The 18384-nt window shown below is 40.7% G+C and overlaps 1 protein-coding gene across 1 annotated transcript in view; it reads left to right on the top strand.

Moving 5' to 3' along the window:
- Positions 1-18384, top strand: part of LOC311526987 (NAD(P) transhydrogenase, mitochondrial-like) — a 66006-nt gene that overhangs the window by 14308 nt on the left and 33314 nt on the right. Inside the window, exons 5-12 of the mRNA XM_084640498.1 lie at positions 4772-4859; positions 6370-6458; positions 7157-7344; positions 7669-7802; positions 10160-10351; positions 11690-11843; positions 13632-13793; positions 16863-16973. Coding sequence (XP_084496624.1) covers positions 4772-4859; positions 6370-6458; positions 7157-7344; positions 7669-7802; positions 10160-10351; positions 11690-11843; positions 13632-13793; positions 16863-16973 — 1118 coding nt within the window. The remainder of the gene's footprint in view (positions 1-4771; positions 4860-6369; positions 6459-7156; positions 7345-7668; positions 7803-10159; positions 10352-11689; positions 11844-13631; positions 13794-16862; positions 16974-18384) is intronic.

Here is an 18384-nt window from a genome sequence, read left to right as displayed (position 1 = left end):
CCATACCAAAAAGAGACAAAACAAAATAACTCTTTTTTTCTCTTCCCTTGGGTGAATATTCCTTCAAAACACTTCCAAGGACTCAGCTGTTCAAATACCTTGTTGATGAGTCAACAGTGAGCTAAACTTCAATGGGAAATTGTGCCAAACCTGTACCTGACCTGGGGTAGAATTTTTCTTTTTAAATTCTAAAGAATTTTAAAGAACATTTAGTGCTAATGATGTGCCAAACTGACATAATTATTCTTCTAGGGACAAGAGGAGAGTGACATCTTTGTGCCATTCCATTCCTTTCCTCTTTTCCTGTCAGTGCCAGCAATGTTGTTCTCTGTGACACTTGTATATTTGTAAATGGATGGAGATCATCATTCAGGTTCCTTCATGTAGACCACAGACTAGCAATCGGGTGCTGATAATTTTTGCTAGTCTGGGTCAGACTCAAAGCAATGATTAAAAAGAGAGAGAGCCCATTTCTCGTTACCAGACCCCAGATCTGATTACTTTCCACCTATGACAGGTTTCAGAGTAACAGCCGTGTTAGTCTGTATTTGCAAAAAGAAAAGGAGTACTTGTGGCACCTTAGCGACTAACCAATTTATTTGAGCATAAGCTTTCGTGAGCTACAGCTCACTAGTACTCCTGCCACAAGTACTCCTTTTCTTTTTCCACCTATGGTGTTGGTTACAAAAAAGGTTGGTTTACGTCCACCCCAACCCTCTGTGCCCCGGAAGTGGAATAGGAAAATATACACTCCAGAGAACTAGTTGAGGATGCCTAGCTGATGCATTTGCCAGGAACAGTGGCTTCAATGGAACATGATTTGCCAACCCCTATGTGGGGAAATGCATACTAATCCCTTTAAAATGGCATAGGAATGAGTTCCTGGCCCTCTTGAATCATCCTGCCTTGCACCAGAACTGCACCTAGAACTGATTTTATGTTTGTGAACACTGAGACAAACTGATAAAAGTGTCAGTTTTTGAATGAAAACAGAACAAGCTGTCAAGTTAATCAAACACAATTCAGACCCGAGTCATGCAGCCACATGAGGTTTTTTGTCATGTCCAGCATGGTATGAGTTGTACACTTTTACTTACTCCCTGGACTTTCTGTCTTTTATTGTAACAGGAAATACTTTGTAATTATTCATTTCCAGCACTGGTTCATCCCACGTGCACTATTTTTCTCCTTATGCCGTCAGAGGGAAGTGCGTTTATATGAATCACGTCTCATGTATTCAGCTCCATTGCTGCTAAGGAGAAAAAAATTACAAGCAATGATAATGTCAGCACAGTCAATATTGTTTGTCTTTGCAGAGCCATAAACAACATCATGAGGATATTTTTTAAAAGGTCTTGCTGACAGCTCCTGTAAATTTAAGCAATCAGGGTACAAAGATTAATAGTATTTTCCTGTTACACACACTCTATCTCTGTCTTTTAGCCTGTAAAACTGTTTAATTAACCTAGTGTCAAATCCTCTGATTTCCCTCCAATAGACTAACACAGGGCTCAAAACATGTCTTCATTTTTATACAGGCTGCTCTTAAAATATTTGTATTTAACATTCATCCACCCCTTTATTTACCCTAAGCCCAAAATTTATTTAGACTCACAAAAAGCACACAACCACAAAAAGGAAACAGAGAGCATTCCACACTGGAGGATCAATTTTTGCTCTAATACAGAAAGTATGCACAGAAAAAGTTATTCTTTGGGAAATTTCTAGAAAAGGCTGGGTTGTACGTGATGGTTCTTTTAGAACAGCTTGAGTTTAAACATTGAACAGTTTAATGGGACCAAACACAGTTCTCAATAGGTGTAAGTCAAAGCAGAATTTGGCTCATGGGCATCATACATTCATGCAGCATTTAGCAGGGACCATCTATTAGAATCCAGTGGGCATATCTCATATCATCAATTTTCCTGCCCTTGCTTACCTTGGGCATTAGCATGTCTCAGTCTCCTCGATCTTTCATGTCTATTTACTGGGTGAAAGCCTGACTCTATTCAAGTCAATGGGGCCAAGATTTCATCCATTCTGTTACTCAGTTCTCGAGATGCTCTCCTCCAGAATAACTCCTTTGCAGTATCACATGGTACGGACAATGGGCCATCTTCTGTGCCATCTTACACATCATTGGAGTCAAGAGGGTTACACTTAATGCACATTTGGATTGCTGACTTTGAGATGGTCACATGTATTCAGTAATCTTTTAGGCTAATTGGGTGTTTCCTCCAGTTCCATGCTTAGTTTTCGAATATAACTTATTTGTGCCTAATCACGGAGGTTTTCTTTAGGTTTTGCTGTTGCTGTTGAATCTGTCACATGATCAGCCACTCCAAGAGCCTTCGTGAAACCATATGAACCTTTAAAAAGAAAAGGAGGACTTGTGACACCTTAGAGACTAACAAATTTATTTGAGCATAAGCTTTCGTGAGCTACAGCTCACTTCATTGGATGCATGCAGTGGAAAATACAGTGGGGAGATTTTATATACACAAAGAACATGAAACAATGGGTGTTACCATACATACTGTAACGAGAGTGATCAGGTAAGGTGAGCTATTACCAGCTGGAGAGAAAAAAAACCCAAAACCTTTTGTAGTGATAATCAAGGTGGGCCATTTCCAGCAGTTGACAAGACTGTCTGAGGAACAGCGGAGTGGGAGAAATAAACATGGGGAAATAGTTTTACTTTGTGTAATGATACATCCACTCCCAGTCTTTATTCAAGCCTAATGTAAAGGTATCCAGTTTGCAAATTAATTCCAATTCAGCAGTCTCTTGTTGGAGTCCGTTTCTGAAGTTTTTTTTTGTTGAAGAATTGCAACTTTTAGGTCTGTAATCGAGTGACCAGAGAGATTGAAGTGTTATCACTACAAAGGTTTTTTTTTCTCTCCTGCTGGTAATAGCTCACCTTACCTGATCACTCTCGTTACAGTGTGTATGGTATCACCGATTGTTTCATGTTCTCTGTGTATATAAAATCTCCCCACTGTATTTTCCACTGCATGCATCCGATGAAGTGAGCTGTAGCTCACGAAAGCTTATGCTCAAATAAATTTGTTAGTCTCTAAGGTGCCACAAGTCCTCCTTTTCTTTTTGCGGATACAGACTAACACAGCTGCTACTCTGAAACCTGTCATATGACCCTTTGTGTAGTTTGGCCTTTTTCATATTCACCCCCAAATACCAAAGAGTAGTAACTAGTCCAAAGTGGTCCGAAAATCTTTAGTTTACAAAAAGCCGTTTTTGAGTTACTGGAAAGCTGCATCACTTCTAAAACTGCCACCTGCTCTTTCTTTTGTCTCCCAATAGCCATTAAGAGAAACAGTTTCAAAGTTAAAGCAAAAATTCCATCATAGACTGCTATTTGTAGGTTTCATTCTGAGGTGCATTCTCCCAGTTTCGTCATCTAAAGATTAAAGTGGGTCTGAGCCACAAACTTTTTGTATCTGAAACTGGATCCAAACTTCCTTAAATCTGGGCATATCTGGCTCCTAGGATTGAGGTCACACACTACAGGCCCAACCCTGTAAGATGCTGCATGTTTTCTGAGAAGAACTGAGCTCCTCCTGTGAGAGCTGAGGGAGTTGGCACCTCTTAGGAAGCATTCAGCATCATGCAAGCCCTGCTAGTGGTGGGATGAGTCTCCACATTTGAATCCTGATCTTCATCACAACTTTCCTGAAGCTAATAATGGGTATCCAGATCTGGGGAGTTGCTTTGGTGCCATCTTTGCTGAAAGTAATGGCTGATGTAGCAAAGATACACTAGGCACTTTCAGGCTGGTTAGTACTGCTAGGCAACAAAAATATGAAGCCAGGGACAGCATTTTAATGAATGTTTGCTGGGTCACCTCCTGTTCTCTGAAAAAAGAACAATTCATTGAGAGGTTTTCTGAACAGCAGTTAATTAGGAAGGATACATTAGGAAGGAATGTTAAGGAAACCCATAACTATGGGTGCCACACACACGCTTCCTTTGGAAAGAAAATGCGCTGTTTGCCTCATTTTCCATTTCATGCAGTGTTTAGATGATTGCCGATTAATTCATTTAACGAGGGAACCCCTGTGCTGTGCATTCTAGGTGTAACAATAGCCTGGCCGGCATCCCACCTGCACGGTCGTACGCATGGAAGCCCCAGGCCCATTAAAGCACAGTAACTACCACTTCACTCAGAGGTGTTTTTTTGTTTTGTTTTGCTTTGTTTTTTCAAAAAAAGTAAAAATATTGTAACCATAATAAGCATTTTCTTTATGCCGTGAGTCCACACCCTTGGTACACATTCCTTTCCCAGCAATAGTCCTCCATCAGGCATTCACTTTAAAAGCGTGTTACAAACCACTGGTATAAATTGTTATGACATCTGCATGTATTTTTTTCAGTTAGCAGATGTATTGGTTTAAGATGTTCAATAACTGTTGTTTGTTTTATGGGGTTTCTATTAATTATCTCATTGATTTGGTCTGTGTATTTGTCTGAAGGGTTTTGGCCCAGCTATGTGCGGTACCCAGGAAGGTACAGTACCTAATGATACCTTTGGCATAGGCAGGGCCGGCTCTAGGTTTTTTGCTGCCCGAAGCAAAAAAAAAAAGAAGGGGGGGGGCGATCCAAGTGCTGGAATGCCTCCCCTTGAAAAGTGCCGTCCGAAGCACGTGCTTGGTTTGCTGGTGCCTAGAGCCGGCCCTGGGCATAGTTATCCTCATGCTCTGTCTGCAGAGGCTTTACTGCATTGCCGCAATGCTTTTTTTGTTTGCATTTCTAGGTACAAGGCTGTAATCCTGGCAGCTAATCATTTTGGTAGATTTTTCACTGGTCAGATAACAGCGGCTGGAAAGGTGCCTCCTGCAAAGGTATGGATTGTACAGATGAGATGTGTGGAGTAAAATTCAGACAGTATAGTCAGGGAGTACAGCTCCACTATATGACCTTTCTAGGAAATCTAGGATATAGCCGTTACAGTTCCATTTGTTGCAACCTTATTTGTACTAGGGCCAGATTGTACCTGTTCCTTACACAGGTGGGTGGGGCATAAGGAGCCGTCCCCCCCATGTGCCCCCTTCCCCGCCGCCCCAGAGACCAGGTGTAATTGCAGTACCTGAGCTCTCCGGAGGGCAGAGACTGCGCTCCACTAGAACTTCCTACGGCACTAGCCTTCCCAAAGGTGGTTGGGTGGAACCGGGCACTTCCAGAGCTGGATGGCTGCCGTGTGGATTGTTCACAGCAATCCCATGTGGGGTTGGTGCACTGGGTCCACTTTTTCTGTGCGGGTAGGAGCTCTCAGAGCTCCTTCTGGAGAGCTGCAGCTCCACACTGCCCAAAGCACAGGTCTGTGCCTAATTTGGCTGATAGCAGGCCAGATTGTGCTCTCCTCTACACAAATGCAATGCCTCTGAGGTGAAAGGGAGTTGTCTACACTGCACTTTCGTTGGTAAAACTTTTGTCGGTCATGGATGTGAAAAAAATACCCCCCGACCAACGAAAGTTTTACTGACGAAAAGCGCCAGTGTGGACAGCACTTTGTTGGTGGGAGAAGCTCCTCATTGAGGGTGGTTTTCTTTTGTCAGCAGGATAGCTGTCTTCTGCTGACAAAGAGAGACTACACTGCGTACCTTACAGCGGCACTGTTGTAGTGACACAGCTATGTTGCTGTAAGGTGCGCAGTGTAGACATAGCCTTAGAAGAGAACTTGGCCCCAGATCTGTTCTAACTTGGCTTTTCAAAGCATTTTGGCAAATGTTTGATCGGATGAAATCATTTAAGTGCCACAAATGCATTTAATCACATCATGCCTAGAGACAGATATTCATCAGAAGTTTGTGTGTGTGTGTGTGTTTGTTCGGTTGTTTGTTGAAAATAATCTTCCAACAGAATGTTATTCACCAAGGGACTGATTCCCATTTCAGTGGGAGTTGAAGTTTACATTACATTCTGAGGTCAGAATTTTGTCTATAACATCCATCCGAGGAAAAGCCAGACTATAACAGAGCAAAGCATTTAAATAGCTGATTAAATCAGGCCTATTTTATCCACCACCAATGTTCCAGAGTGAACGTTTGAAGTCCTGCTGGTGTAGGAAGATTAGCCCTATTCATGTTTTGTTTCACTTAAGTGTTTAAATAGCTAATCATTTTCTACCTGATCTTATTTTGTAAATATCACACCTTGTGCAGGTGGTTATTTAAGTACTTACATAGTTGTGATAAGGTTTGAAACTTCCTTGAAGTACTTACATTTGGTAGCATCAGAAGCTCTTGTATCTTCACGTGCTTTTGAAGATAAGTGATATAATACACCCAGCATGGAGTGGGAGTAGGACACAGAATACACTTAGCTCACTCTCCATGTGTGTGTTCTCTCCAGATGTTGATAATTGGTGGTGGCGTGGCTGGGCTTGCTGCTGCAGGAGCTGCCAGAGCAATGGGAGCCATCGTCAGAGGATTTGACACCAGGTAGGGTAAGAAAATATCAGTTTAGATTTTAACATACTGTACTTAGGTTTGTATAAAACATCCTGGGCAAAATCCTGCTCTCAGTTACATCAGTGAAATTCCCTTTGAAACAAATGTCCCAAATTTATCTCTGGTGTAAGGCCGTGACGTGAGCATGCACAGCAGTCAATGAACACATGCGGTATGGGTATACTGGTACACAAATTCCCTGCTTGCACATGTGCCCCAGGCTTACACATATTCAAGTTGGCCTCATTCAAGTCCAAGGTCTAGTTTTGATCAAAATCCCACTTGCAAGATAATACAAAATATTATCATTTAGATATGGAAAAAGCCTAATAGTACAGCTGCATATGATATATAACTGATTTTTTTCAGTTCACTGGTAGTTTATTAAGTTCTTGAAGTCTTGGTTCAGTTAGAAAGTTTAGAAGAAGCTAAGATACCACTTAGTAATTATGTCAAGCATCCTGAGAGGAGAACTAGAAACCCTGAATTCAGTGTGGCTCTGCTTTGGTGCAGAGCTTCGCTCATGCAAAATTAGAGTCTATGTTGTGTTTCTTTGCTGTAAATTAATGTAACAGAGTTTGCGAACTGCTGTCATCTTGCAACTGGTAATGTAATCATGCAATGGCTGCCATGATAAAATAGCAAACTGCAATAATCCAATATCTGTTATCTCTGTACTTTGCATGCAGGCTGCCAGCACTGGAGCAATTTAAATCCCTTGGAGCAGAACCTCTCGAAGTGAATATTGCTGAAACTGGAGAAGGTGTTGGAGGCTATGCAAAAGAAATGTCCAAAGAATTTATTGAAGCAGAAATGGCATTATTTGCCAAACAGTGTAAAGAAGTGGATATTCTTATTAGTACTGCGCTTATACCAGGTAAGGTGCAGCTTTTTGATTATTGCAGACTTAAATATATGTTCCTATTAACGTTTCCAGATTAGTGATATGAATACTGTTAGACAATCAATAGCAATTATGGATGAATAAGGGCTTCAGGTTTGGGCTCCAGTTAATATTTATTTCATGGATTAGAACAGCTTCTTTTGAATAGTATGATTAGTATTTTATTATTTATTTCCAGTAGCACCCACAATATACTGGATGTTTTCCTTGCACATCTTCAGTTTCTGTGGAAGAATCTTACTGTATGCAATGATAACAGTTAGTAGATTTTTACTTTTATTTTTTAATTTGCAATAGGGAAAAAAGCCCCAATCCTAATCACTAAGAATATGGTAGAGTCAATGAAGGATGGATCGGTAATTGTGGATCTTGCATCTGAGGCTGGTGGCAATGTGGAAACGACTCATCCTGGAGAGCTTTATATTCACAGGGTCTGTAGAATAAAAGTCAATGCTTATTAGAAATGGTTGAAGTGGATATAAAATTGAAACAATATTACAATTGTCTGAAGAAACTAAAAAGTAATAACCATTCTAGTAACAAAGAACTGGCCATGTTTCCTTGAAGCCATTGTATGTCTGTCATGAATACTTACTATCGTGTGGCAGGATAATAAAGCAGAGTCTTTCACTTCACAAGTAATGAAACCACAAATTGGAATACTGTCCAGACACCATTCCATCTTTGAAGATTTTATGCTTTGTGATTTTTATAAGCATGGTTACAGTGTTTTTAATAACTGTATTCATAAATGCCCTTAAATTCATCCCCAGAGCTTTACTAACAAAACGGTGGAGCTGTCCAAAGTCCAAGTATAGTAAAAGCAAAGGAAATTTGACTTAGAGGTTCATTTTATTTAATCACTTATAAAACGAACAATGGTCAATTTCACTGTTTTACAATATTGAACCATCAATTTTAACATAGAAAATTGCCATTCTTAGATGAAGTTTGATTTCATCTGTACAATGTAGAACTGTAAGATAATATAAAGGTGTAATTATTTATCTGTTGCTAAAACATATATTTAATCTGAATTGTTACAAAGGACCAGACTAAGGCACTTTTCCATAACTATCTTCCTCTTCCCAGTATGGCCAGTCCCAAAACTACAAAAGTCATGGAGTTAGGCTCCAAAAATAATGCTGTGTAAAAATATTAAATATTGAGAGTTTTTTATTTGCCTCCTGGTGTTGGAACATTTAGGGTTCATGTTTTCAAGTTTCTCTGCAGCCATGAGACCAGCCTGCCTCTTTACAAAGATATAAGGGCACCTGTGTGAAAAGATAAAAATGTAAAGTAGGGGCAGCTTTCTGCTCATGGTAACGAGAACCTGAAATAGGGAGTGAAGATCCAGCAGGCAAACATGCAGAGCTGAGGGCTTTAGCCAATATCTTTCTGTTGATTAAGAGGAAGCTTTCCCTGGGAGCAGGATACCCCATAACTGCTTACTGTAGGGTTTCAGATAGCGGGGACTGTACGGACACTCTGAATGTTCCATGCAGTGTTACAGCTGTTTATTTAATTTTCCACCCTAACTAGTTCCAAAACCATTAACTCCAGCAGGAGCTTTAGAGTCCTGAACTATAACAACAAATATTTTTGAAGAAGATAACATTCCTGATGTGTAATTGTTCTCTAAACAGAGAGCAATGATAGACCACTATTCCCTGCCCACCTCCCATCAGAGATGAGGTCTCTCTGTAATCCTTTCTGATTTTTTCCAAACGTCAGAATTTTGTACTTTTATCTTTGCAAGGAACTGATGTTTGAAGCCACTAGGGGTCACTGTGGCTTCACTGCAGGGGAGGCACACAAAGCCCCCTGTAGGAGCCAATGGCTGTGCAAGCTGTTAGGATGGAATATACTAAATGAACAATTGAAATGGGGCATAGAGCCTTAATAGCATCATCAGAGCCTCCACAATATTCTAGACAGGGGCTAGTAGGCTGTGGCTGTGTTCTGAAAAGTCAGCTGCAAAGAGCAGTCCCATCTATGGTGTTTCAGTGTTGACTTGCACTGATACTGTCTGTGGTTGTCATACTTGAATATTATAACCTTTCCCTTACTCCTGAACGTATGTTGGAGCCAGCACCTGTGGCTACATATGGGATAAGTTGGCAGCTGCACAATCCAGATGGCTAATAATGGAATGTGTTATAATGAGGATAAAATAAAAGGAAAAAAACCCAAGAATTTATGGCACAGCATCCAAGATAGAACATATGCAGTTGTTTTGAGAGGATAGGGTTAGAATTATTTTATTTTCAATAGTCCACATACTTAAGCTTTAATACTGTGAGATGTTGGTAAGGAAACTTTATCCTCTTCTGTGTGTTTGCAAAGAATAGAAATGAAGGTATTTAAAACCATATCTTCCTTTTGGAACTAATTGGAGTCCAGTTAACCTGGGAAACATATTTTGCAATGTAATCTTTATCAGACAAACAAAAGGTGTTCTCAAACTTTAAAAAGCGCTTGACTTTTTATTCTCAAAATAAGCACCATATGGTTCCCCAACTGGCCTCCCAGCTTGTTCTGTTTCTGGCTTGCTGACAAAATTGCTGATTTTTTTTTTTTAATGTTCAGACATCAGAGTAAGCTATTAGTTTTAAAAGAAAACCCTTAACTTGTAAAACAAAGCGTTGGAAAGAAGTGTCTGCAGTAATATGCGAATTTGATTTACTAGCATTTGTAAAATATGCATCAGGTCTGTGGGAACACCTGAAAAGTTTTCAAGATAATACGTGAAAAGATTTGACATAAATTTATTTTTCTTTCTCATCAGGGTGTGGTTCACATTGGTTATACAGATTTGCCAAGTAGAATGGCAACTCAGGCCAGTAGCCTGTATTCCAACAACATCTTGAAATTATTAAAAGCTATTTCTCCTGACAAAGAATATTTTCATTTTGAGCCAAAAGATAATTTTGATTATGGGACTATTGATCATGTAATTAGAGGAACCATGGTAATGAAGGTGAGTTTTAAGCTCATTTTTAAATTGCTGAGAAATGGGAATAAAAATGTATTATGAAGGACATAAATCTTCCTGTTAGCCAATCCAGGAAATCATCTCAATGGCTAGCTCTTATAATATTCATAAAGGTGCAATGCAGGTAATTTATATTTTAAATGTTGCCAGCACTAAGATATTTAGGGGCAAAATATAGGTTAATAAAAGTCTCAGATGAAAGCTGTGCCATTGATTTGGGATTCATAATGAAGAATTCAAGACTGAGGATTGATCCATTAGCTCAGTGATTGTGGGAGATATGAATTCAAGTATCAGATGGGGTTTCTTGCTCTAGGATCAATATGTGCTGCGAACGTGAGAGGATGTATTTAGCCAAGGAGTGAGATTGGTTGGTCGGAGTGTGAGCTATGCATGATTCTTGAAATAATGTTGGTTAGTGTTAACATTGGAAGGCTTTATTGACAGGAGGATGTTTCTGTGATGCAGTCACATCAGTGTGGGAGGAACAAGGGCACTGTTGCTTAAGACAATATTCTTCTGAAGCAGTAGTGTTCAAGCCTCAGTGTATGGGAAGGAAAATGGGATAGACTGCAACCCCTTACGACTGCCCCTCACCATCCTCCAGAGTCCCTGTCTTAGTAGCAGAAATCACCATCCTTTCTGCTGCCCCTGTCACTGTGGGAGAAGGGGCAAGGGAACCTGAACTGGCAAATAAATGACAATTAAGATCACCTCTGTGTTGACTGAGATTTTTCCAAACAGGAGAAATTTCTTTGGATAGACTGATTTTTTGCAGGGATGTTTATTTTGGATGGAATGTAGAGTAAGGAGTATTTCTGTTGGTAGGGTGAATTCACAGGGATCCATATCTGCCTTCAGGTATCATTAGACCAAAGCAAAGTTATGCACAATAATTAAATATTGACAGGCTGAAATTAATCTTTGGCAGAGGAGTTGTTAGAGAGAAATGTAATAGACCTAAAAGATACCAGGCCAGATGCTGTGCTGCAACTCACAGGGGGCTGGAGAGGCCAAAGGTGGCTTTTCACCACTGAACGCATCAATCAGTGCTAATTTGCAGCCCTAAGGTTATTTAATTAAAACATAGATTAAAAAATTCTAATTTATTAAAACCAGGATCTTTACAATAAAGTTATATGTGCTCTTTCATCAGTGTAATAAAAAATAAAGGCCAAATCCTGAGTCTTTACTCATCTCAGTAATCCCAGTGCCTTCCCTAAGCCAACTCCTCTGAGTATATGTCATAGGATCAGACCCCAATATAAGGGAGGGCAAGATGCCACAGGAATCCATCATAGTCATTGTCTTGTTCTGTCACAGGAAGGTAAGAATTTATTTCCAGCACCTTTACCAAGAACAATGCCTCCTTCTGTCCCTGCTAAACAAAAAACTGTGCAAGAACTAGAATCTGAGAGAAAAGCCTCCATCTCACCATTCAGAAAAACCATGACATCAGCTGGAGTTTACACAGCAGGTAAAAATGATTCACCAAGAAATATTTGGCTGCACAATCAATTTTGTTTGCATTTCCTTCATCCTGCATGACATTTACACCTAAGTCTTGCTAAGTTGTATTTATTGAAAATCAAATAAAAACCAACTCCTGAACTGGAGCTATGCACAGTGTCTTAATACTGAGAAGTAGCGGAAAAGGTAAAATGATCTGCTAACTTAAGTTACTTTCCATGTGAATGAGAGGCTGGAAAGTGGTGGTAGAGTACAGGTTAGTTCTCTGATATTCTGTGTTAAATCATTCCATACTTAGCATAACCAAGAAACTAGCCCTGCTAGTAACTGCATATATAATAAAGAGCCAATATGATATTGTGTAAGGGCCAGATCCAAAGCCCATTGATATTAATTACTCTAACTTCAAAGAGTTTGGGATCAGGCTTTTAATGCACTATCTATTCCCAAATGTCATTGCCAGTGCTCTGGTTATTATACTTTGAAAAATACTGTGTTAAAATGGAAAATAAACCAGATAACAAGGTTTTGATTTTAGCTAGTAATGTTTTCACTCATAAACAGCATTGCATTATTCTGTCTTTATTAAGTTTCTTTAAAAAGAACAAGGGTAGAATGAATATAAAAATAATTGTTAATGTAAGTGATGACAGGACATTTTAACACACCTTTGTGAGGGCTATTCACCTTCTGAAATCTTGTGCCAGATAAATGAGCAACAAAAGGAGTAGCCATTAGTCCAAAGAACGGGATTTTCTGGCAGTGGAGAAAATGGATTTTAATGGGAGTGTGGGGTGGAGGAAGATCTAAGAACTTGCTTTCATTTAGCAAATCTTCCCTAATTCCATCCTTGTGTGGGACCCAAAAACCTCCCACATGGCCTCATCACAATGGTTTTGTCATGGCTGGGTAATAAGCTTGTAGATAAGTTCATTACTGAATACTGTCCTTGGAGTATAATCACTTTATTATCCCACTCTGGAGATCTGTTTTCTTTGATTAATGCTGCCAAATGCAAGTTTAAATACTTCAAAAAAGCCTTCTCAGGCTGGTTAGCACTTCAAAAATTGACACCTCCCCACTAAGAGCCAGATTCTGTCACCCTTGCTCACCGGTACTACTCTGCTCAGAGAGTGGTCCAATTGATTGTACTAGGACTGTGTAAGTAGTAAAGTGCTACAGAATGGGGCAGAAACTGGCCATTCGTAAATAAATATATATAATTTCAGCCATGTATCTGTCACAATGGTGCATTCTTTTCTTAGAGGAAAAACAATTTTTGAAATTTGAGTTTGTATGGTGAAGAAGACAAGTACTGTACTGAAGGAGATAATAGAGTTTCTACCAGTGGAATATTATTGAAATGTTTGTGTGGTCTGCCTGTTTCAATAATATACAGCTGCCACAATGTGGTCTGTTTTCCTACTAGAGCATTGAAGATTGTGAGACGTCATTGGAGAATCGATGCCATTTTTCATTTTGCTTTTATTAACTATTCTGCTATGCTTTGCGCAAGCTAAGTATTTTGCATTTCAGAGATTTTTATTGTTGGCATCTCCAGCTCTGGATCCTAAGACTGGAACAGATAAATTGGTGAACTGAATTCTACACTAGGCAAGGTTTAGTTCTGGCAGAAACAAGGAATAAAAATATAAAAGCATGTCTAGGAGCCTTCTGCTCCCATTGATGTCAAAGTTTCATTGGAACAGGGTTGGGTTCTTGCTCTGTTTTTATTTTATGACTAATAAAGAAAAATGCTTTTTTTATTCTTCTGAGCACGTGCTTTTCTTTTTAGGCTTGACAGGTGTTTTAGGATTGGGGCTTATTTCTCCTAATGCTGCTTTTACTCAAATGGTGACCACATTTGGTCTCGCTGGAATCGTTGGCTATCATACTGTCTGGGGTGTCACACCAGCCCTGCATTCACCCCTCATGTCAGTAACAAATGCAATTTCTGGTAAGTGCACTCCTTTCTTCTCTTGTGTGTTTTGTTATGAGAGATTTAGGGTCAAAGTCTCTGCTGGGACACTTATACAGATGGGGAAACTGAGACATAAAGGGGGTAAGTGATTTACCCAAGGCCAGAGAGTGGGTTACTGTTATAACTGGGATTAGAAGTCAGGAGTTCCTGCCTCTCAAATCCTTGCTCAGTGCTCTAAACAGTGCTGCCTTTAGTTTTTACTTCTATCCCCAGGGAAGTTCCCCACAGAGAACTCACTAGAATCACGCAGCCCAAGGGCTGAATGAGAAGCATCCCTTTTAAAGATAAAGCCAATATATTGGCTATTAAAGTTATATAACAGATACAAATATCTGTATGAGGAATGATAGGATGGGGAAGACTGTCACACACATCATGGCAATCACAAGAAATGGGTATGCCTAGCGTCACTGTACAAGGCACATTGTAGGCTCTATTCCTTTCCACATCCTTTGTCTGGTTTTGATCTGTGTAGGGGCCAGCTTGTACCTGGCTCTTTTATAGCTGGGGGAGGAGGGGGCGGCGGAGGCAAGAATGCAAGGAGTCTGGCACAACTGTAATCCCTACACTTGGCAGGGAGGAAGTGTAGAGACTCTTCTCTTACAGGGTAGGTCTACACTGCATCCTCCTTACATCAAAGTGTAGAGTACCTACTGCATGCCACACACACACCCCACAGCACAGTACAAATAACCATGTAGATGGTGAGGCACTGTTTAGGTGAGTAAAGACATGCCCGAGCCCTAGGGTATATACCTGACATGGCTCTCTATACACCCAAGCCATGACTCCATCTTTTACACTGTAGTTTTTAGCAGTGTAGTGACCTACTGCTGAAGCCTCTCCCTGCTACGGGAGAGGCTTCTTTCACTTGCTGGCAAGAATACTGTGGGAGACTGTGTCAAAAGCTTTGCTAAAGTCAAGGAACAACACGTCCACTGCTTTCCCTTCATCCACAGAGCCAGTTCGTCATAAAAGGCAATTAGATTAGTCAGGCATGACTTGCCCTTGGTGAATCCATGCGGGCTGTTCCTGATCACTTTCCTCTCCCCTAAGTGCTTCAGAATTGATTCCTTGAGGACCTGCTCCATGATTTTTCCAGGGACTGAGGTGAGGCTGACTGGCCTGTAGTTCCCAGGATCCTCCTTCTTCCCTTTTTTAAAGATGGGCACTACATTAGCCTTTTTCCAGTCATCTGGGACCTCCCCCGATCACCATGAGTTTTGAAAGATAATGGCCAATGGCTCTGCAACCACATCCGCCAACTCCTTTAGCACTCTTGGATGCAACGCATCCGGCCCCATGGACTTGTGCTCGTCCAGCTTTTCTAAATAGTCCGGAACCACTTCTTTCTCCACAGAGGGCTGGTCACCTCCTCCCCATGCTGTGCTGCTCAGTGCAGTAGTCTGGGAGCTGACCTTGTTCGTGAAGACAGAGGCAAAAAAAGCATTGAGTACATTAGCTTTTTCCACATCCTCTGTCACTAGGTTGCCTCCCTCATTCAGTAAGGGGCCCACACTTTCCTTGACTTTCTTCTTGTTGTTAACATACCTGATGAAACCCTTCTTGTTACTCTTAACATCTCTTGCTAGCTGCAACTCCAGGTGGGATTCGGCCTTCCTGATTACACTCCTGCATCCCCGAGCAATATTTTTATATTCATCCCTGGTCATTTGTCCAATCTTCCACTTCTTGTAAGCTTCTTTTTTGTATTTAAGAGCAGCAAGGATTCACTGTTAAGCCAAGCTGGTCGCCTGCCATATTTACTATACTTCTACACATCGGGATGGTTTGTCCCTATAACCTCAATAAGGATTCTTTAAAATACAGCCAGCTCTCCTGGACTCCTTTCCCCCTCATGTTATTCTCTCAGGGGATCTTGCCCATCAGTTCCCTGAGGGAGTCTAAGTCTGCTTTTCTGAAGTCCAGGGTCTGTATTCTGCTGCTCTCCTTTCTTCCTTGTGTTAGGATCCTGAACTCGACCATTTCATGGTCACTGCCTCCCAGGTTCCCATCCACTTTTGCTTCCCCTACTAATTCTTCCCGGTTTGTGAGCAGCAGGTCAAGAAGAGCTCTGCCCCTAGTTGGTTCCTCCAGAACTTGCACCAGGAAATTGTCCCCTACGTTTTCCAAAAACTTCCTGGATTGCCTCTGCACCACTGTATTGCTCTCCCAGCAGATATCAGGGTGATTGAAGTCTCCCATGAGAACCAGGGCCTGCGATCTAGTAACTTCTGCGAGTTGCCGGAAGAAAGCCTCATCCACCTCGTCCATATGATGAATAATAACATAGTAGTGATCTCACAAGTAGTGTGCTTCAGAGGTGGGCAAAAACTGAATTTCTTGGAACCTAGACCACAGCTAAGATTATCAAAATGTGTCTTCACTCAGCTTCCTGAAGAAGTGAGATGCAATACTATCTAAATGTGATGGATTTCATGTGGTAATAACCTCAGCAATACTCTGCTTATACTATTTATTAATCATGTTTGTTAGGTTATTGCCTAAGGACCCACCAGGATTGGGGCCCCACTGTGCTGGGAACTGTTCAAACACAGAGTAGCAGACAGTCCCTGCCCCCAAGAGTTTACAATCTCAATAGACCAGACAGGCACTGTGTGGGGGAAAGGGCTAGAACACACAAACAGAGTGAACGGCGTGATGGCAGCAAACATAATCATTTGGGGGGTGGTAGTTAGGAGGTGATAAGCTAAATGGAAAGAAAGCTGAGGGAAGAGAGGATGAGGGGAACAGGGCAGGGGAGAAGAGAACAAGAGGCAGTTGTGGAGAGAAATTGACGTGAAGAGACTTGTGAGGGAGAACTGGGAGAAGGTGTGAGCAAACAGCCAACTAGCACCGGGTACAGAAAGGCCAGTCAAAACCATAGAAAGTTCTGTGGATTGCAGAAGGTCCCTGGTTTGGCTCCTTCTTCCCCTACTGGCTTCAGTGTCTCACTGGTTCCTTCCTTGCTGCAGCTGATCAATTATTTATTTATTCTTTGTATGTATTTTGTCATCAAGTATTGATTTATTCTGTTTTCTTTAGGTCTTACTGCTGTTGGAGGTTTGGTTTTAATGGGTGGATCTTACCTTCCTTCTAGCTTGCCTCAAACACTAGCCTTACTAGCTGCATTTGTTTCTTCTGTCAATATTGCAGGTGAGCAATGTTTTCTTCTATATCTTATGAATGAATACCTATGTATGCTGACTCTATAGGACATATATGTTTCTGTACATTGGTGCATGACATTTCTATGCTGTGTGAAATGCCATCCGCTAACCACTTGTGGAAAACTTGTGCAGATTCTGGATTGTAACCATAAGCTACGACAAACATACATTCAAAATCCTTCAGCAAATACCACTAGACACTCCTGAATCTTACACCTGTAGTGCAGAGGTCATTTTTCTGTTTGATGAAATTCTCTGGGCCATTAAAATGGCTTCTAAATTTGTACTTGCAAGTTTTCGCACACTAAAAACCTTCATTTACACTCAGAAACTTGATTGTGAGATATTTAGCCACCCCATGTGCATGCACACATGCTGTTTACATTTCTCAAAATGTGCATGCCCAACACTGCATGTGCAGATTTAGAATCTGGACTGAGTCCTTGTTGAATTAAATTATAATTTGTTGAAGCTGAACATTTTACAGGCCAGATATTTTGTCTGTTGGCATTTTTGTATCTGAATTTTAATAGACAAGGAAATAGACAAACTGAGAAATTGGATTCTACCGTAAGCAAAGCTGGAGGCCAGGAGAAGGTCCCTTTGAAAATTTGGCTCTAGTGGTATTTTAATTTCCTCAGATTTGTTGCACATAACCTTAAATAGATTAACTTGGTTTTATAATAGTAAATGCCTGTGTGGAAGCTTATGTTAGGAGTAACAGTTTCTGTAGCAGAAATAAGTAGCTAACCTGTAAAGCGTCTGCTCTAAGAGAACACAGTAAAGGGTCAACACTATCACATTTTACTCATTTCCCTCCTCAACCCCAACACTGTAGATATTTCTAGTATTCAATGTGACTAAAGTTATGCACCTCAGACAATAATAAGGTACCTAAATAAGTGGCCTGATTTTCAGAGGTGATGAGCCTCTGGTGCTCCCACTGAGGTCAAAAGGACCTCAGCATCTCTGAAAATCAGGTGAAAAGACAGGTACCTAATTATGGACATGGATGTCTAGTTTTTCAGGCACCCAGGTTTGGAAAGCTTCAGCCTACAAAGACATCTGTGCCAGCAGCCCAGCATGCACGAGCAACCTGATAACAACAAACCATTGTACAAGCACGCCACAGTGGAGAGGGGGAAATGGTTAAGAAAACAAGATTCCAAGGGCTCATTATAAACAATTGCAAGCCAAAACCCATTTTCAAATTTAACTGAAATACCTGTGTGCCAATTTAACTTGGATCAGATTCCATGTTGTAAAGAATTAGAGTTCTGTTTTCAGATGGAAAGCTGTATTTTTTTCTTCTAGAATGTTGCAGTTCCAGTGGGAAGCTAAAATATCAGCAAGGGAATAGCTATAAAGGCTTTCAATACTCTCTTAATCAAATATCA

This window comes from Lepidochelys olivacea (genome assembly GCF_965140295.1).
Source record: "Lepidochelys olivacea isolate rLepOli2 genome assembly, chromosome: 10".
Taxonomy (NCBI): domain Eukaryota; kingdom Metazoa; phylum Chordata; order Testudines; family Cheloniidae; genus Lepidochelys; species Lepidochelys olivacea.
The sequence above is the reverse complement of the archived record's forward strand: the minus strand, read 5'-3'. Positions and strand labels throughout refer to the sequence as shown.